This window comes from Dromaius novaehollandiae, chromosome 8 (genome assembly GCF_036370855.1).
Source record: "Dromaius novaehollandiae isolate bDroNov1 chromosome 8, bDroNov1.hap1, whole genome shotgun sequence".
Classification (NCBI taxonomy): domain Eukaryota; kingdom Metazoa; phylum Chordata; class Aves; order Casuariiformes; family Dromaiidae; genus Dromaius; species Dromaius novaehollandiae.
The window spans coordinates 8,301,603-8,322,435 of record NC_088105.1 but is presented as its reverse complement, the minus strand read 5'-3'; the positions used below and the strand labels follow the sequence as shown (position 1 = coordinate 8,322,435).

At 43.1% G+C, this 20,833-nt stretch overlaps 1 protein-coding gene across 5 annotated transcripts in view; it reads left to right on the top strand.

Annotated features, from left to right (window-relative positions):
• RGL1 (ral guanine nucleotide dissociation stimulator like 1) overlaps nt 1–20,833 on the top strand; it is a 90,334-nt gene that overhangs the window by 45,789 nt on the left and 23,712 nt on the right. For 4 of the 5 annotated variants that reach the window (XM_026101014.2, XM_064515575.1, XM_064515576.1 and 1 more), the window contains 3 exons: nt 4,711–4,788; nt 17,114–17,298; nt 20,568–20,692. In XM_026101014.2, the coding sequence (XP_025956799.1) occupies nt 4,711–4,788; nt 17,114–17,298; nt 20,568–20,692 (388 nt within the window). Of the gene's footprint in view, nt 1–3,966; nt 4,176–4,710; nt 4,789–17,113; nt 17,299–20,567; nt 20,693–20,833 lie in introns of those variants that run through there. The other variant, XM_064515577.1, reaches the window with a different exon arrangement.

The following is a 20,833-nucleotide window of genomic DNA, read 5'->3' as shown; positions in this document are numbered from 1 at the left end:
GAAAATCTGCCAAGCCTTTAACACTATAAATTCTGATATTTTCTGTTTGTTTGGGAGTAGTGGGTAGGGAAATCAAAAGAAAAAAAGTTTATTTCAGCATTTTGATGTGGAAATGTTAGATAGAAGCTCTTGGAGAGAGGAAATAGGGCCTGAGAGGCAAAGCTACAAGGAGATGAGCACCTCCTTGCACTGAATTTATGAATATAGCAGGGCAGATGGTTGCCCTTGCATGAAGCCTCCTTAGAGATCCTTTGGTGTTCCCAGCATTACTGGGTGTACTCTGGAATTAAATACTCACAAGTTTAAGGGAAGCTAAAGATATTTGGCTCTTCGGATGAGGGCAGAAACAAGCCAATTTCCTCTCTTGCATATTTTATTTAGCTGTAGTAGTCAGGTTTCTTACAATAGCGCCTAAAGGCAAACCAAGAGCAGGGCCACACTGTGCTTGGCACAGCAGCACATGAGGTCGCAAGCAGTCCCTGCCTCAAGGAGCCCACAGAGAAGGGAACCGATACTGTCTGAAGGAAGAGCTAGAGCTGGAAAAGCTGAAACAGTATGGTGACAGAAAAGCTAGTTCTACATTTTTGGTTCTTTTCTGTTGCTGGAGGATTGCTTGATAGAGGGTAAATGGAGCGAAAAGTGAAAGGGAATATCGAAGGGATGGGCTTGAGTGGGAAATGGGCAGGGTAGGAAAGAATAAAGGGGGCAAGCAGAAACTGAAGAGACTGCAAAAGCTGGAAAGAGTCTCAAAATACTTGTTTTGTGCAAGGGGGGAAAAAAGATCAGTCGAGTCTGTGAAAAGGAATGAAGAAAAATCTCCATGTCCCAAAGCATCTGCTTTTGCTGTTTCTGTTTTTACTGGATCTGGAGTCTGTGGTTTCTTTCCTCAGTTTGTACTCAGCCATCCCATGGTGAAAGTTAGGGTGAGCAGATCCACTGAGTCCAGCCTTCTCCAGGGTGTCTGTGCCGTTTCTCCTGCACCATTTGCATGAGAAATGGTCCGAGCAGCTCTCCATTTTATCCCTTCTCCCAGTTTAGTGGTCTCTGGCGGTTTCTAGAGCTTCTTCCCTGGGCAGGAGTATTCAGCTCATGTCCTTCGTGTTTGAGGAGGCACTCAAGAATGGGTCCTTCAGCAGTGGAGCCAAAGATTTTAGGACCGTAACTCTTTATGGCATTTTGCCCACTTGTGTTGCTGTAGCATCTCTTCTTTCCTCTGTTGTTTTCCTATATACCAGCTAATTTGTCATCTCAGCCTCAGTCGTGATTTCATTTCAGTGATGCTATGTGTTTATAACTCGAAACACCTTATCATTCTTACTGGCTATCTATTCTTTCAGTTATTTACTGCTTGTTTTGACACTTGCAGGCTGTCAAACCCTAAATAAGGGTTTTGTTTGGGACTTATGCAGGGAACCACCTTTCCTTACTATTTCCTACTAATTTAAAGGGCACTTTCTTGCCTCTTCTTCCCTTCCCTTGGCAGAAATGCAGGGGTGTGTTTTCTACTCTATTTTTCAGTATTTAAAAATTCAGGACTGCCCGTTACATTCTGGTCTCATTTGCTTAGTGAGCTCCTTTGATTGGAGTTGTAACTTCCCAAACGCCAAGCAAGGCTGAAAAGTTTTGTGGGCTACAGGATCCTTTTGTTTCGCCTGTCTCTTTTTGTATGCAAAGCATTCATACCACGCCGTGCAGTGAATGGCTCTTTGTCCGGGCACTGGTGAGAACAGAACAGTGCAAGTCTGCAGTAATGCTGTTCTTTACATCAGATGTATCATTAACTCCTCCTAACCCGTATTTAATGTCCTGTTGCTCATGCAAAGCTCGCTCAGAGAGATAGGCTGAGGTTTGGCAATACAGCAAAGCGTTACATGCTTCTCAGCTTTGGTACAGAAAATTGCCTGCTTTTATTACTGCTTTATTGATTTATATCACAAAAATCAGCATGTATATCTCTAGTGGGATTTAAATGCAAATACCTGACATTCTGCAAATATCCATCTTCTATTTCACAGAACACTGGAACAATGATACCATGAGTCATCTCAATAAATCTTGCTATAAGAACTCATGGCAAGTTATGAAAAATGAATATAAAAATCTAATTATTATTCAAAAATGGAAGCTTTCCATGCATATCTCTCTCAGTAGGGGGAAAAATGTCTTTTGTATTGATTAAAATGTATTTTGGTTGAGTTACCTAGCAGATGGCAGTGGAGAATGAAATCCTCTCCCTTTAGCCAGAGGAGAGGAGCAGCCATCATCGTGTGCATTTTATCAGCAGCATGTCTTAATTCTGTCCTGGGAGATCACCACAGGCAAGGTGTCAGCATACTTCCTTAAAACTTTCTCTTTGCTCTTTTTGTATCTTTTGTTAAGATGATGTTACATGTTACCGAGCATTATCTGATCTGGGAGATTCAGGACAATATATAGGCCTGATAAAAGCAAGTGCAGCTATTGAAACCAATAGATTTAAAATAAATGAAAACAGGCTGAGTTTTACACGTCAGCTTAGCAACATGGTGGAGTTCACTGAGGTGTTTGGAAGTATGCCTGTCCTTAAGGCTTCACCGATTTATTTTATCCTTGTAATAAAGCAGTAGGAATGACCTCAAATAGTTAATTGTATTCATTTTGAATTGCAAACGCTAGAAATAAGTGTCGAGGGTATGACCGAGCTCAGAGAGGCCAGATAGGAATAAGCGGTGGATTCAGGCATAGCAGAGAGTTGGAAAGCAGGTTATCCATTCAGTTTTACAGCTTCAGCAGTGCTGATCTCAACGAAAGGAGCTTGGGTAGGGTGTGAAGCTGCTTGGGAGAATGTAGGAGAAAGCACAGATGCCAGTGATGCACCAAAAAATTTCAGAGCAAGATTGACAGCCGTTCTTGTACCAAGTAACACCTTACTCTGTGAATGCTCCTGCTGGTTCATTGCAACCACTGAGGCATTAAGGTGTTACTCAGCGTGTTTAGAACTAGATTTTTACCCCATTGTCAGTTTAAGTAGACATTTTTCTTTATATATTTGGATTAGCTCTGTGAAACTGGTTATCCTGCTTGTACCTCGATATCCAAAGAGCCTTTCAATTTTAAGGACTCCTTGAATTCTGTTCTTGTACTTCTGTAGTCCCAGCAGTATCATTTTAGTCTAACTGAGAAAAATGTCATCCCTTAAAAACGTAAGGGTCTGCAGGATTTTATCATGTCCTGTGCCTTTTCTTTTTTTTTCCCTGGACTCATTAGAAAAAAAATGCCGAGATTTTGGAAATCTTCACCCCGACACAGGAACTCTCACTGAGCTGCAGCAGTGCATTGGACAGGCCGAGCCGCTGGGGTCGGCAGGCGGGATTTTCTTCTCAGCTTGGGGACAGACTTGTGGTAACAAGCTATCATTTTTGTTATGTCTCTGTGCAACATAGAGGTCAGACTGAGTTTTCAACGAGCTGTCTCAGACGGTGCAAGTGGTCTTACCATGGTATTCTCAAGGCTGAATCAGCCCAAACTGACTCCTTGCAACTGTGGCTACACTACTTCTGCCAGGTGGATTACTAGCTTAGTTTCTCTATCCACAGAGGAATAGTCCACCTTTAAACCCTTGTTGGAAGGTTGCTGAAAGTTAAAAGCTTTTTTTTTTTTTTTTTTTTTTTTGTTACTTATCTGGCAGAGCTGCTGGGGAGAATGAGGTTGAATTCAATTACACTAGTTAACTTTCTTTACAGATCTGTGATTCTTACATAAAGTTGTAGGCTGATATGTTAGAGGAGCATAAATCTACCACCTCTTACTTCTGTCCTTTGAAATGTATGTCTTGGCAGAACCATAACAAATTCATCCATGAACCTTCTGTATACAAACCGACAGCCCGTGGCATTTTCCTTATCTTATCCTGCTCGAAGGTAGCACAAGCACTTAAAGACCCAGTGTATGCACTTGCCATGTTCCCTCTATTCTAATTAACTGCAGATGCCTGACGAACAAAGTTGGTCAAGCACACAGAAATGTGTAAAATCAGCTCATCTTATTCTGGACTGGGAGTAGTTGTCCTCCTTCGTTAAAGCTGGCGGTAAAGAACCATTAAATTCCTTATGGAGCTGTGTGTGAAACAATGGGCGCTCCCGTTGAAAGCACTGGCACATAATCCTGCCTTCGAGGCACGTGCATTGCATGCGTAGGTAAGAGAGTTTCCTCTGCGTTGCTGGAGTTGTGGTTGCCTCTTTCCCAATGGTCACACTGCTGCAGACCGTTCCCACTCGCGTCAGCTGCGTCAGTGGTGTTGGCACAAGTGGGCCCTCGCCACCTGGATAGCTTAGCTTGAAATAACACCTGGAGTTAGAAGGAATGATGAATACTAGCAAAACAAACTGAGGAGGAGAAGGGGATTTGTTCAGCCTCATCGCATACTGGGAAATCGCTCTGGAAAAGGACAGAGTGAAAACTGGCAGTGTCTTGGAGCTGTGAGCAAAGAGGGCTCTGTGCATTTCATATAAACAAACAGGTTAGGTTTGAAGACGCTGTCTCTCTCTTTAGTAATTTTTTTCCTCCTAAATGAAGCAATCTTCAAGTTCCTTGCCCAACTGTGAGATTACACATTTGTAGTTTGAGCTAAAAACACTTTTTAATTGTTTGTGATAATTGTAAAAGTTTACTTTACTTGGGTTTTATTCTTATTCAGTAGAGTTTGCTCTAAACGCCCCTCTCATGCTTTAGGTATGGAAACCTGGAGACCTCAAGCTGTGAAGATGACGGGAGCCAGAATTCCTCCGGATCCAAAACAGTACTCAGGAAGTAAGTGTGGCTTTTCCCTGTGCAGCGAGCCCCCGTCAGACTCGGTATTGGAGGAGGATGTGGGGAGAGTAGCTGTTGTTTCCCGTGAAAATATGTGGCGCTTTTTGCTTGCTTTTCAAAAGGTCCAGTATCCACCGTCTGTAACGCATCTGTAATGCAACCCATGAATCCTTCAGTCAGGGAGATTGTCGCAGAGGTGAATGTGATGAACTCAGCTAAGCCAATGTTTTGTTGGTTAAACATGCAAGGAGTGTTTGTTTCCCTTGCTATACTTATCTACAGCAGTAAATGGTTATCGCTTTTGGCTGATTTTATTGTGTGTTACAACAGTGTCTGCAGACCAAAGCCAAGGCTGTGTCAGGCGTTGTGCCTATACATGTATCTACTGCCTCAGTGTCCCACGTGATTTACAGTGTTGCGTTTAAAGTGAAGTTTAAATGCTGGTGCCATCCTGTGTTGCAAGAAAAATTGCAAAGCTGTTTTAAAATGTTGCTTAAATGAAAAAAGTGCTTTAGTTATCTTATTAGTATTATGTGCATCGTTAGTATCATATTGCATTTTATCTTTAGACATTGGGTGTAAAAAGGAACCTTAGGTAATCAGCATTTGTACTTTGACATTTGCATGCACTGTGGCAATATAGAAAGTAGCCGAGTGGTTATATTTGATTATTGTGTATGGAGGTGTTTGATTGTTGTCAGCATCGCTCAGGATTGTGGGTTTTCCTATAATTCTGTCGCAGCTTCCGTTAGTTAAGAAAACCTTAAATAAAATCTGTTGTCAGTGCACTGATTTGTCAAAGGTGTGGTGGAAGAAGAGGCCTTACAACTTAGCTTCTGTTTGCTTTAAAATAGAAAAATCCAACTTTTTTCTTCTGTCACGTGAAATACACAGTCCAACCAGGAAATATGAGAAAACTGCTGCAGTATATTTCTCATTCCTAGGATTCAGGCAGATTAATGCGATAAGAGCATTGCATGTTTTTTCAAATCCAATTCCGTTCTACAATATTGGGCCTGTTCTTCACACTGCTCACCTGTATGATGACGTATGTGCTGGGATAGGGGGATTTGAGTCTGGCTTAACATGATTCAAATATCCCTGATCCAGACGCCTGCCATTAACATGCCAAACATCTTCCTGCCCTTCATTGTGTGAAGTGAATGGTTAGACGGTGGGGCTGCTTTGCCTTACATCATCCGTTCTGAAATTGTTTTGTTTAACCACCGCAGATAAATTGGTAAAGGCTCCTTGTCCATGGGAATTTCAATAGCTTTCTGTGAAAACAGAAATGATTATGCTTGCTTGATTGCAGAAGAAATGTAGAGCTTAATTAAGGTCTGTAAATGTTATGGGATTCTCAGAAAAGGCTCTATTTGGAAACAAAACATCCCTTGTCATTATTTATTTATTTTTTTTAATGCTCAGCAAGGACAGAAAGCTACAGACTCTGGTGGTTTGGGATGTTGTTCTTGCCACCTGAGATGCCACGTGAGAGCTCAGTTCTCTGATTCTTTACTGGTTGGCATAAAAGACAACTATCTTAATTTTCCTTTCATTTTGCCATGGAGGACTCATTGCAGAGCAGATGATAGTTCAAACTTGGTCACAAGCACCAAGAAAGCAATATTATGTAGTGGGTAGAGACAATAGCAGGGAGCCAGCGGTGTCCTAGGCTCCCAACCAAAATGAGCAATTTTGGGCAACCATTTGACCTCGCCAAATCTCAGTCAGCTTAGCCATAAAATTCGAGCAAAAGCAGTAACCTTCTTGCAAAATAGGTAAAGGATTTGTATGGTGGATGTGGAAGATACTTTCACCAGTGTAGTGCCATGCTGAGAATGATCCCTTCCCTGCCTTTTTCCTAGACTCAGAGGCAGGAGTAGAGTTCCAGCTTCATTGTGAGCTGGAGAGAAGAGGGTTCATGAAAGTAATCTTGATGGCGTGTAACTCAAGGTGTGGGCAAAATATGTCAATTTTATGTCGTATCTGGATGTAAGGGTGCAAGAGAAAATAGCATTTAGTAGGAGCATATTTGTTCTTTTTCAAAGCAGAGTTGTTTTTCTACTAATATACACAGTTTATAATGTACCCTCTGCCTAGTTGCTTCCTACTGCATCCACGCTGTCGTCCCTCTCGGCACGTAGCTGGCCTCTAAGTCCTCTGCACAGGCAGTGAACGACAAGCTGCTGGTGTTCGCGTTCCTGGGGCAGCCCTCCTTCTGATGAGTCTGTCTAATACATAGCTATCACGGAGGTATTCAGCACAGCCGAGTTTGATCCTTTGGCCCTTGTGAGATGCCACCTTTTCCATCGCAGTTCGAAACCTGTTACCTGACTATTTATTTGTAGAAAGTTCAATAATGAAGCTCACAATAAGGTAATGCACGTGTTATCTACCTGTGCTTTAGCAGATGAGGTAGAAATGTGAATTCACTTTCCTGCCCTAAAAGTTTCCATTACCTCTCGGTTGCTCTTGCTCTTTGTCTCTTAGATATGATTAATGGGATCTGGAAAAGAGGTTGGCTTTGGAGGCCTGTTGTGAAACATGTAGTTCGAGTAGTTCAGGTTTTCTCTTGTCTGGGGATAATTCCAATATAATTGCATTTACCCTCTTCTCTCCCAGAATAGAAATGTGATGCGGTCATGCTCCGTTTTGTACAATCTGGAGAAATAAGAGGATGTAGTACTAAAGCCATGTTATTTCTTGTCATTAACTCTGTATTTCTGAGAGGAAGGACACCTCACTATGAATCGCGTAGCCTGAGAGCAGCGATATTCTGTGTTTGTTCTGTCAGGCTCCTGTTGTGGCGGTTCCGAACTTTAAAATTTCACTCGGGGTGTTAGAAACAGCCATGAAATTTAAAGCATTTCCACTGGTTTTATTAAAAAAAAAAAAAAAAAAAAAAGCTACAGAAATGTCAGGAAGTTAAAAACAAAAATTTATGGCTTTTGAAAGATCTCATGGAACTTTGCAGAAAACCCTGTTTTCTGAAGTCTTGTGCGTGGGAGGAACGTTACGTGCCATGTGTTGCACTATAAGCGCGCTAGTTACTTACTTCTGTGTTGCAGGTCTCTGTGCTTTTTGTGCTTGTGGCCTGGAGTTGCGATGCATTTTGAGAGGAAAAATGCCAGGTGCCTGTAACCTGCTAACGTCATTTTGGTATTCCACCCTGCCTTCACAAAGCTGCGACCTTGGAAGTCATATCCTAGGGCTTGAGCGCACTCGTGGCAAAGTGTTGTTCAAGAGCCTGGTGGGAGCTATAAACCTATCCTTGTGTTTCCAAATTCTGGGTTTGAGCCAGTGGCTGCCTCTCGCACTTGTTGCAGTGACGTGGGGTTGTTACTGACCCACGGTGATTTCGGCTGTGTTCAGAAACGTGCCTTCCAAGGATCCTTGCTGCCAAGGGGATTTTCTGCTGTTCATTTAAGTGTCATTCTTACCCTTTTGGACCGCTTGGAGTGGTTGAAAAGTTGGGAGGGTTGATTTTTGATAGAGATCTGACTGACTTGTCTCTACTGCACAATGTCGTTCAGGATTTTTATTATTGCCCTTTTTTTAAAGCTGCACTCAGTAATACAGGTACCCTCATCTTGTAACTTTAAAAATACATGCATATCTTGGACCTTAGAATTAGGAGCAAGTTCTGAGCACCACTAAATGTTCTGTGACCTTAAAAAAAGTGACATGTGTGACTCTAAGCTTTTCTTTTTTTTCTTTTGCTCAGGCCTCACCTGCTTTTTCTGGGCAGTAGCTTGCTTTCCGCAGTTCACACTACTTTCAGTCAGTCGGGAAGTTCATGATTGCAATGTGAAAGCTAGGAGCAGGAGCATAAAGTCCAGAAAAGGTCGGGTATACTGGTCAAATGTCTGAGTCTCATGGACTTTAGCCCCTCTTCCCAGAAATCTGATGCCGTGCCTCTCTTAATTGTCTGAGAAGAGCGTTGTAAGGAGTAACTTATTTGACCCTTGTTTTCTTTTCACTCTTCTTCCTTGCATCATATAAACAGACTCTCAGTTCTGCATGTGTTTGTGTCAAGGTGCGACAGAGTTCCCCCCGCATCTTAGTGATATAGTCCTAGTCTTTGGACTTCTCTGTGTTCATTAGACATCTTTTACTCAGGCAATCTGTTGCCTTTCAGAAGGCAAGTAACATACACCGCAATAAAACATGTGATGGTCCAAAATAAAACCATACCTAGTATGAATATAAATGAAAACTATCAGCATGATCAGTAGCTTTAAGAAAAACTTGCTGGTTAAGGATGGGACTGTATGATAGTATATGTTGTAGGAACTGTAGAGATGCTTGTAGTGTAAATCAGTTGGGTTTTGTGTTTTTGGGGGGGCTTTTTGAGAGAGAGGTTGTATAGTTCAAATGTGTGGTTTGGTACATGTTACCCAATAAAAAAGTAATTGAAGAAAGAAAGTAGAGCAAGAAGAAATAAAGTACTTTTCCAGCTCATGTCTGATGCAAAGACACTCTACACCTCACGGGCAGTAGGCATGGGAAACTTGAATGATAGTGATGAAAAAGCGATTTCAATCCCCTTACGTATCCTGGGAAGGGGATCAGCTAGCCAGGAACTACTGCTGTTTTGGGACTTTGGGTCTTACTGAAATTGTATCTTGCATGTAAGCTAGAAACAGTGCTGTCAGTAATATGACTTGGACGCTGTGATCTCTGTTCACAGAGTAGAATTCCTCAGTTAACTTTTAACTCTCTGTTAAAAGGTTGAGTTATCTGTGCAAAATGATCTGTGATACAACTTGTGCCCCATTTCCCCCCTGCTCCTTTAAGATGGTTTAAAGTTTGATTTCTGTGCAGATCCAGCACTGGCAGACAGCTATAGCAAAAGCATGGACTCAGGCGTTTAAAGAGGCAATGCATTAAAGGACCTCAACGCTTCCTTCCCCTAAGATAAGCGCTAAAGACCTGGCTGGAGCTTGTTGAGGACAGAGAGAACCGTGAAGCATTTGAAGGATAAAACACTGTATCTGCTTGTACCTGTTGCAAGCCAGGAGCTTAACTGGATATTGGGGAGCCTCTGGCTAGCTGCGAGGGTCCAAGCCAGTGCTGAGGCCAGGTCCCCGTGACGCTGTTTCAGGCTGTGAGACCAGGAGAGGGCTTCATGGGTAAAAGGCACTGAGTGCGTTGCCATGAGATTGGAAGATTTCTGCTAGTGAAGTTCCCAGAAGAGGTGATTCAGTCCTGTGCACTGCCGCTCAGAATTGGCTAGGCCGGCAGTCCGGGTTTGCCTGCAGTGTTTGCATTCAGGGAAAGCAGTTTAATGTTAACAGGCTAATTAGTTCAGCACCTCGCTTCTAGATCTGGTAGTCTGTACCTGAGGAAACTACCTGCTGGAGAGGGGTTTTTAAAGAGGCAGGTAATGTTGCAGCATTGGTCGTGATTGGGACTGTTTTTTCCAGAGGTCTAATATTATTCCATATTTTTTAAAGATACCCTTTAGGCATTTCTCTAAACGCAGTGTGGAGAGGTACAAAGAATGGGTTTGGAGCATTCGATCTTACGTCTTCACCTGGGCACAGAAATACCTCTTGCACCTATAGCCAGCCAGATTACTTCAGTAAGAAACTCCCCAGAGAGGGCAAAGAGAAGGGGAAACATTGTGCAGTAAACAGAACGAGCCACGTTTTGATGCCTTTTTTTTTTTACAATCCTGCTTTTTATGAAACAAAGGAATGCTTAAGAGCTTTTATAAATCCCCGTTAAGGTTGCATTTCTCAAGGATACTAAAGAGAAAATGGTAGAGCTGGAAAATGGTATGCTGCTTGTAGTGTGAGGTTTTTAAATGGGGATTTTAATTATCTTTATTTCAACTTTTTTTCCCCCTTGCTACCTTGTACACTCCCATCCCCAATGCTGTAAAAAAGAGGATTCTTACTGGAGTCCAGCCGGCTGACTGGTAAACAGAAATAGTTTATGCAGAGCAAAGAGTAAAAGAGCTTTATGCCCTCAAGCCTTCCTCTTCCACAGTCCCAGGCACCAACCTGGCAGAGTCCTGAGCTTTAAATCCCAAATGAGCTAGAGCAACAGTTAAGTCCTTTCGAGCCTCCTCTCAGAGCACTATAAGGCTGTGGTTTTCTTCTGCTACTGGCTTTGGCTTGCAGATTTGGAGTGGATTCAGCTGAATGACAGGTCATGGAAATGAGGCAGGCGGCTTGGGTTGTTTGTTGTCTTGAATGTCAGGCCCTAGCTGCATCTGCTTTATTATCAAAATGTGGAATTTATTTGTTGCTGAAACGTGGAATGCGGCGCGTGATTGGAAGCTGCAGACAAAGCAACTCAAAGCTGAACTGCCGTCTCCTTGCTTCATTCCGCAGCAATTGGGTAAAACTGGTCAAATCAAGACAATTAAGGAACTACTTAGCTACCACATGACACGTTTTGCCTGCTTACTACTCCTCTTCTGCATTAAAATAAAAAAAAAAAATACATTGAAGCCTTCAATGTAATACTACAGGATTTGCAGTTTGTTATGGTGACAAATGTTGTCCCAGACATTTGCGTGCATTTAGACCTTCCTGATGGAGAACTTGCCTTTTGCTTCCTGTTGAGGTTAATATTCCTGTTGGAAAGCAATGTATGTAGCTACAAAACTGCATAAATAATAATAGGCCCAGGATGTTGTGCTTCGGGAGAACAGACACCAAAGGAATGTGAGACAAATGAAAGCAAACTGGCTGGAATTCTCTGGTGCCTGGGAAATCCATGGTGGGAAGCGTTTAAGATTCATTTGGGAAAGCAGCAATCAGCATTCATTTCAGTAAAGCCAATTAAGCTAAAACAACAGCAGAAACCAGCATGGTTACATTAGAAGCAGAGTCGAATTCAGGGCAGAGTAAGCAACGGAAGAGTGGGAGAGTTAAGAAAACAACTAGAATCAAGCAAAAAGAATAATTGGAAGAGCAAAGAAAAATAATGATTGCCTTCTCAATTAATACAGTGATAACTGGTGGAGCTACTCCCCTAGTGACTTCACATGTCCCGGAGAAAGACAACCCCTTACCCTATTCCAACAAGCTTTCCCAAGTCAAGAGAGGAGCAGAGCACATGCTACAAAGCACCAGTGCGTTACTTAGGAATGGGCTGGGTGTCAGGAGCTACCATTACATCAACCTTTGCTTGCAGTTTACATTCATTTTACCCCTGGCATAAAGCTAAGAGTTAGGTTTGAAGAACACAAACAGCAAAGCTTCCCATGTTATGTAACGAGCAAAACTGAGAAAGTACACCTGGCTTAATTTTTGTGAGCAAGATTGAAAGCCATTGCATGGAAAGTGAAGGAGAGGAAGTAGCCCTCTATAAACATGATTCCGCTGATGACCTTAATCATGGGTTTGGAGAAGCTCAGAAAGTTGTGTTTGTGTCCCTATCTGACTAATTTTGTAAGAAATTGATCATTTATTCTCTTGCAAACATAACCTCTCCTGAGGTTATTCTCCTTAGTCATTGAGATTCCCTTGTACTCGTTCTTTAGAAGTAGTTGCGGCAGGAAAGAAAACACTGCTTTTGCCTTTTTGGCAAGAAGCGGTCTCTTCAGGAGCAGTGTTACAGCTGTCTTCCCAGTCAAGAAGGACTACGCAGAATTTCCATGTAGCCTGTTGAATCACTCGGAGCTGTGGGATCTGAAGTTTTCCGTTCCCCCGTGCCCTACCAGGTCGGCTCGGTAGACACGTGAGACTCGGAGCTGCTGCGGTCTCCCCACATTCCCTGGCAGCTTGTGGGCAAGGGATGAGTCGTTTCCATTTACCCAATTTGTCAAGTGACAGATATGCTGCTTCCGCTAATCAGTAGGTAGAAGATTTTAAAGTCTGACACATCCAGAGATGGATTGTGAGCAAATTTTGCTAAGAAAAATCAGAAGACTTTCTAATGGCTGCAAAACTTGAAAGCATGAACTTGAACAGAGCCCAGAATTTGCAGCTGTCAGGACAGGGACATGAAGAAGTGTTTTCTTACAGCCTGCAAACATAGGAAAAGAAAATTTTATAGCTCGTAATCATCCCATGAAAAATGTGGCCTGGGATGTTTCTTTCCTGTCTGAGCTCTTGGAAGGCTCCCGCTCCTATTGGGCTCTGGGCCTATCGAGTACAGGCAGTTGCTTCTCAAGGGCATCAAACGTAAAGCTGCTGCAAGATACGGGCTCTTCTCCGGGCCGTTTTCAGAAAGCTTCCCTTCCTGACATACCAATTAAGCAGGCGATAGGAGGTCAGCAGGCCCCAGTGTACCTTTTTCCTTTCCTTTATCCGCTCTCGACTGAAATTATTTTGCTGGCAAAATCAGTGTCTGTAACTGCTGTGAACTCTTCACCCCGCTCTGGGAGACTGGGTCTGTGTTAAACTGTGTTTATTCTTCGGTTTATGAAAGCGGCCATCAACCAAGCCTCTGGAAACCGAGCTTAGTATAAGGAGTGTATGAGTAATATCAGTACAAAAAAGCATCCTGTGGAGCAGCTCCTTTCTCCAAATCATTGCTGAAGTGGTAAGCGCTCGTAAGAGAAGAATACCTAGCCTCCTTTTTTTGCCTGAAATTTGACTGAACTGTTATTGTGAAACTGGATTCAGCCTCTTGGTACCTTTAATATGGAAACACTGTTAGGAACACGGTGCAGACGCAGAAGCCAGAACACCTGTGTTAGTAACAAGAAGTATCTTCTGACCTACCCTCTGCTTGGAGCGAGTCCCAGGAGGTGACCTCAGGTGGGCTGCGGAGAAAGCAGGCAGTGGAGCCAGTGGGGAGGGCGGCGAGTTCACGGCAGTGGGCAGAGGCCTGGGGAAAAGAGGTGATATGGGGATGGGGCTAAGTATCGTGTTCCCCTGTCCAGGGCGGAAAAGAAGGGAAAAGGCTGTGGTCGTAGGACAGCGGGGCCTGTGAATGTAAGTGTTGCCGTGGTGCTGCGTTCTGGGTGCGCGCGGGGGAGCATTAAAAGTGTGCCTTGGAGGCCTTCCTCACGCGCTGGGATGTGGAGCTAGGCTGGGCACCGTTGGCTCCGCCGGGTGGTGGAGCGGTGGCTGAGGTGTGACACCCGCACTGAGCGAGAAGAGCAGCCTTGGAGCTCCAGACAGAATGTTTTGCTGCTGTTGGCTTAAAACTGGACTTATTGCACGTTCAGTGGAAACTCATCTGAGTAGGATTATGAAATTTTGGTCCAAAACAGTTTTCACGCATGAAGAAGCCCCCAGAGCTGCAAGATCTGCATCTCGTGTTCGTAACGAAACCTGAAACCCAGAAAGTGCTTGCATGTCTTCATTTTTGGTTGCAAATACTTTCTGTAGCTCTAGAACTGTGATTCGGAGTTTCTCCTGTCAGCAAGCCTAAGCAAATAGCGTTACTGTCAGCTTTCCAAGTCGGCTTGCTAGTTGGAGGTTTGACGTTGCCACAATGTCAGAGAAGGAAACAGAAGAAACAATAGACTAAAACGGATGCAACTTGTGAAATATCACAAAAGTTAGATGGGTTATTTGAGGAAAAATAGAGTACGGTAAAGGTGTGACTGGAAAAGTGAGAGAAGCTGTCTTTACCTTTTCTTAACTGTTGGTTTATTTTGAGTGCTCCTGAGCAGCTGAGTTAGCTAACTCTTGCTGTAGTTTCCCACGTGTAGAACAAATCTGCCAGTAGCTGTTTGCAGCTTTGCTCTGCCAGCTTACTGGGTTGTTTTTTGGGTTCCTTGTTGTACAGTGGTCTGAAAGGGAAGGCTGCATTCCTATCTCAACTCTTCTCATAGCCTCCTACATTGAGGATGAGAGATGTCCTCTGTGGCAGGCTTGTCCTATCCCTTTCCATTTTGCAGGCATTGATATGGCAGACACAGAGCCTCTCCTTACGTGTACTATGTTTTTGAGCATTCGTGCTTTAAAAGCCCAGTGCCTGAGTGTCCTGAGCACAGAGCACTCATGCTCGTTGAACTGACCCACCAGTGTCGCAAACTGGACACCTGTGATTAGAGGCTTTTATTGAAAACGTAGCCCTTCTCCCCTTCATGTAATGTGACTGGGATCACGGTACGCTCTTAGCGCGTGAGGGTATTGTGAAGGGGAATTATCAGAAAGTTCAGTAGGTGCCACCGGTGGGAGGTTTTCTGGAGATGTGAAAAGTATCATCACTGAGGGACTAAGTTCTGGATCTAAGCACACGGTGCAAGCACAACCCTAAGGATTTGCGCAATCACATATGGCCTGCTGCAAACCAGGACTCTCGTCCCTTGGATCACCTTGGCTGTTGTGACAACGGTGGAGCTCGTGAGATCTGCTCCCTAGGGAACTGTGTTTTCTCTCCTGAACACCTCCCCTCCTTTCCTTCAAAACAGTAACTCCAGCTCACCTCCCTGCCTTGCCACAGTCTTTATGACTACTGGCTGGAATGGCCTTGCAATATAGGGATGGCTTTAATGTCCCAGAGGAAACCTTCAAGACTTCCACTTCTCAGGCAGTTTTGGTGTTTTGTTTTCTCCTGGAACAGGGGGCTTTTCCCCTCTCGAGTTACGTCCTGTTCTCAGCACCCTGGTAGGTGATCAGGAGACAGTGGCCCTGGCCTGTACATCGTGTTATGTGGCTGTACACAAAGGTCACTTTCTCCAAACCCCTGTCAGCTCATGTAAACAATATTCTCTTGAAGAAGTATTTGGTGTGCCATCTGTGACACCCCAGCCTGTGAAATGTGCTACGGCCAGTGCTGACTGCCGCACTAAAATACACATGCTGATGTACCGGCAGATTGCTGTTAACACTCTGAGATCTCCCAGTCTTTCCCTCGGCATAAGAATAAGTTGGTCGTTTTTCTCTATCCAGACAAATTAAGTTTTCTTAAAACTTAGAAGAACTCAGTTATTTTTTTCAGACTTCTCCCAGGTTTTCAAGCTTGTTTGAAAATTATCAACAACATTGTAAGTGATTCCTGGAAAACCATAGGATAAGCATCAGTTGGAAAAAAAAATCCTTGCAAAGGTGGGATTGAAAGAAATTCACCTCTGCGTACATTTGTGTAGTTTTTAAATACTGCAGTGGTAGGTGGGTGTGGATGAAAACCTACATAAGCCAGGAAAAGTAGATGAATGGATCACTGAAAGTTTTCTTCCATTTCAGGCAGAGTGGAAGCCCTGTTGATTCAGCGGCTCTGGTTTATCCCCATCTCTCTCTCAGCGGAAGCATTGGCTGGGGACGGTTCTCTGTAGCTGGTGTCTCGTTTTAGCTTCATAATCCCCGCGTGTGTAAGAAGGTCCAGGATAACCTTCCTGAATGAGAACCACAGCCCCTGTAACTCTTAAGCATCCTTTTCCTGCACCAGCAGCATGATTGAGAGACCTCCTTGGATGGTGTTATTTGACTGCCTCTCCTTGCCTTCAGGCTAAGGCTACAAAGTAGCCCTTGAAATCCAAATTCTGCTCATACATTTTTACATTATGCATTTTATCGTAAGATAAATCATGAAACTGGGCAGTGGTGATTGATGAGAGGAAGGGCACCAAAGGAAATGTTTGATTTAGCGCTTCCACTGAGCAGCTGCTGCCAGAGGAACCCTGAAGGAGCCGCGAGAGCCTTGTTTCCTCCCCTGTATTCTGCAACGTCCCGGGGAGCGGTGGCTGTGCAAGCACTGCAGCTTCTCTGGGGCACAGCCTTTCCTGCAGGCACGGGAGTGAATCAAGCCTAGAGTTATTAAGGAATTATGTTATGCTTCTGATGGTGTGCATAACATCTGGTAGTTATTCAAACATGGTCATGGTACAGCTAAGCAAAAATCTTCATCCACTTAAACAAAACTTAACTCTGAGGTAATTTGCAAGTCTGGTTTTGCTAACTTGGCAAATGGTGCAATACAGGGAAGCAAGACAGAAGGAAAGCCGGTAGTGTAAAATGATCTGGTTTCATTTGAGATGGTGGCTTTATATGCTTGGGAGAGGATTATTTCTATTATTATTACATGAATTGTTTTATCAGTCATTATTTGATATCCTGAATTTATGGTCTCAGTATAGCTTAAAAAATGGATTAGATTCTTCATTACTTTGCATTTTGAGGATATAGGATATAATATAGGATGATATAGGACTATAATAGGATCCACTTGTAGTAGTGCAGATCAGGAGAAGCTTCACTGAAGTCCCTGGCAAAATCTGAGTGAGATTTCAGTAAGATCTCATGCATAAAAAGAAAAAGCAAAATTCTTTGCTCAAAATGTCTTCACACTTCTTCATGGGGTATAAATGTCTGAGTGTTGTTTTGTTACTGTATTAGGTACACATACATACTGTTGTACAGGTATATATTGTATACAACCAGTGTGTTGTCTGTGTATTCGATTTCAGTGCGATAGCATCGATCTTAAGAGCCTGGCTTGACCAGTGCTCTGAGGATTTCAGAGAGCCACCCAACTACCCGTGTTTGCTGAAATTGCTGGATTACCTGAAGAGGAGCATGCCCGGCTCTGACCCGGAGAGGAGGGCGCGGAACCTCCTGGAGCAGTTCCAGAAGCAAGAAGTGGAAAATGACAGTAAGCTCGCTTGCAGCTTCCTTCTTCCTTTCTGTTCCCCCAGCCTGTGTGGTGCCCCAGGGGACTGTCTGGAGTTTCTCATCAGCTGTCCTGCTGACTCGCAGTATCGTGATACCTCTAATACAGTCAGGTTCACCAGAGACTTGTGAATGAGGCTGCAGGTTGTGGGGCGGGGGGTGGGATAGTCGTGGAGCGTAGGCTCCTTTGCCTGCTCATTCGAGGGAGAACTGGGAGCCCTAGCACTGCTGGTGTTCAGCCAAAGCCTTGAGACTGCTGGAGCAGCTACATGGTTAGTTGTCACAGATTCCCCGTGTCAGTGAATTACAACTCAGCTGCTCTTCAGTTGGTTTTCTCATTTCAAAAATGAAAAACCAAAAAAACCCCAAATACAAAGCTCATCTTACTGGGCTGTGTCAAAATGTAGCTTGAGTCCCAAGCCTTGTTGTCGTGCAGCTTTTCTTCCTAGTTACCATCTTGTCAAAGGAAGTGTCTGTGGCTGTTTTTTCCTATTTGAGGGGCTGGCTGCTAGTATCCAAGGACAGAGGAAAAACTTACGTTATTGGGGGTCACAATCCACTGAAACAATAGTGAACTGTAGTAACACAAATATGCTGTGTGCAGCGTCAAGCCTGACACATAGCCCTTACCCTGGTTAGAAAGTTTCCTGTGGCATAAGCTGAAAAGCTGTTGGAGCTCACGCAGTGTGTGAATGAGAACTAGAATCAACTTCCAGCTTTGGCAGAGGGGCAAGCGGGAACAATTCATTAAATAAAGGGCAAAGGAAATGACAGAAAAGAAACATTTCATCCCATAAAATCATACCTGCCGGATGTTCCAGAAATACCATGTCAATGCATAATGTGATGCAGTGCCAAATAAACTCGGTCATTGACACATGCATAAAAAGGAGTCCTGCACAAAGCCCAAATGTTTTCCTTATTGAACACAGGTGAGTGAACAGGTTGCTGATCTGTGCCTATTGATATTCTTCCCTGGGTTTGGTTCTCACAGGTCAAACAAAGAAAGTTCAGAAGGGCTATATTTAGATCCAACTGTTGTTCAAAGTGAGCAGAAGTTCCCAGTAGCTCTGCTTCTGCATTTGTTTCCTGAAGTAACATTTGAAAAGGTTCTTTTCTGAGTTACAGGCAGGTCATTTGAATTGTAACATTTTCCAAATTGTGGTGGAGTAGAGGTTGTTAATTAAAATAAAATACGAGGAGGAGAACACAATTAATATGAAGGGTCTACAGAGAAGAGTTTTAGGGTAGTCACTTATTTCTTTTTTTATCTTCATCTCTGCTGTTTCAGAGATTTTATTCAAAACTCCTAACGTGTTGTCTACAATTAGATTTGAAGACTTGCTGATATTTGTTCTTCTAAAGCCTTTATAGTGTGCTGTAAATTTGCAGATTTAGGTCCTAATCCCCCAGTCTGATTTGTGTAGCGAGACCTCCATACAATGCTGCCATTGTGCAGGCCAGCAGATTAGATTGCAGTATCGGGTACGTAGATAAGACGTGCTCCCTGCCTCAAAGAGGCTGCGGCGTGGAGAACACGGGCCAAGGCAAGCGAGAGGCTGCAATTCAAAGGGCCACGTGGTGCTATCAGTGCAGTCAGGAGGGCAGTGGGGCTTTTAGAGGGCTCCGTGGAGCAGAGTTATTTGAAGATGAGGAGGTGCTCTTAGTATAAGAGGATTCCAGCTTTTTTGGGAGTAGAGGGCAAACTGGTTACACATTACGAAGATAAGAGAGAAGAGAGAAAAAGGGCCATGGAAAAGGAAAAGCTTGCATAACACTTAAGGAGCTGATTTAAAGGGAACTGTGAGTTTTTGAGTAGGATTGCAACTCAGTGATGAGGAGTTTGAGTTGAATTTAATGAGCTGAAAGGAAAATGAAGAGTTACATAGCCAGAAAGAGAGAGAGAGAAAAGTTTGACTCTTGTAACAGTTCAATAACAGTCCATTTAATTACACTTATTATAAATGAGCCACAGAAAAATAAGGCTGGAGTGGAGGTCTCCATTTATCTCATTTAGCTCTGTCAATAAATTGTGCAATTGGAATGTACAGATGGAAATGAAGATACAGCCAATAGCTATAACTTGTTACATCAAAACTGTAGCCGTTTACATTGATAACTAGATTTTGCAAATTACTGAAGGAAGGAAAAACAAGTATTTCGAAAAGCAACGATGAAGTATCACATTATGTGCTCTTGTAACTTTAATGTTTGTTCTGCTTTAATTTGATAGGAAGTATTTCACAATGTACTCTGAAATGCACTGCTTGTTTTTATTAATGAAATCTCACTAGTAGTGAACCCAGTACTTTTGCTGTTAGTCTTCAATAAGTGGGGAAAAAAATCTATTTCTTTTTTCATTCTTTTGGTCTTCCTACAGTGAAAGGGATTAAGGAGAGAATTTACTTTCAGGGATTTTCTGTTTGACTTCCTCCTTTACCATGGAAAATAAGGACATATTTCTTTGTCTTTTACTGTGGCTTTGTTCCAAACCTTTGGGACCCCAAAGGTGGCACGGAGCATCTGTGACATCCTTTCTCTTCTGTGCTGGATCTGGTCCCTCGGTGAGGAGAGTTCTCCTCTCTCACCTCCCCACTGCTGCTCGGTGCAAACTTGGAGGAAGCATTCAGCTGAATATTGTAGACACTCACTATATTCCCTTTTCTGGGAAGACTTCCCAGAGGAGGAAGGTGACCAGGATTGGAATGCCCCCTTTCAATATAGTCCATGTAGCCCTGCGAAGGTGAGAATGATGCCAAGAGAATTTAGTATCTCCTTTTCTTTCCACACAGGAGAGAGAAAATCTGAATATAAGGGTATTCCTAATGCAATATTTTGGGGGTATAACTGCAGTCTAGTCCCTTTGCAGTTTGATATTTTTCAGATTATAAAATACATAAATACTGAAAAGTAGATTACCAAAATTGTAATAGTAATAAGAAATTTTTTTTCTTGGGGGAGAGTGTTCTTTCAGAAGAATGGTCAGTGGATAGGTTGAGCCACTCTTCAGCTGAAACACCTTGAATAGATCAGTTCTAACTATTTTTTTCTTCCACCTTTTGTTTTTCCAATTTATTTTTCTGCTCATAGTTTTTTTTCCCACTAAAATCTGGAGCACAGCGGGGCCATTACATCAGGCAGGATCCTTTGGGGGCTCTGCTATAATACATATAGTATGATTTAAAAAAAGAGTTCCTTTGAATCACTGTTTGTTTTATGAATTTACTGAGTCATATTTTCCATCCTGGACAGATGGCTTCCATAGCACTTCCCCATGTAACCTAGATGATGAAGAGGAAATGGAGATTAGTAGTCCAGAAGAATTCTCTTTTTTCCAAGAAGACCTTGTGGCAGAGCAGTTGACATACATGGATGCAGTATGTAGAGCATATGTACTACTTGAAATGCTAGGGGTAATAGTGATGGGCTTCTAAAATCTTTTAAAAAGATTTTTGAAAGCTCTAAATATAGCATTTCAAAACAGGCCTGTTCTTGGGCTGCAGAGCAACAACTCTACT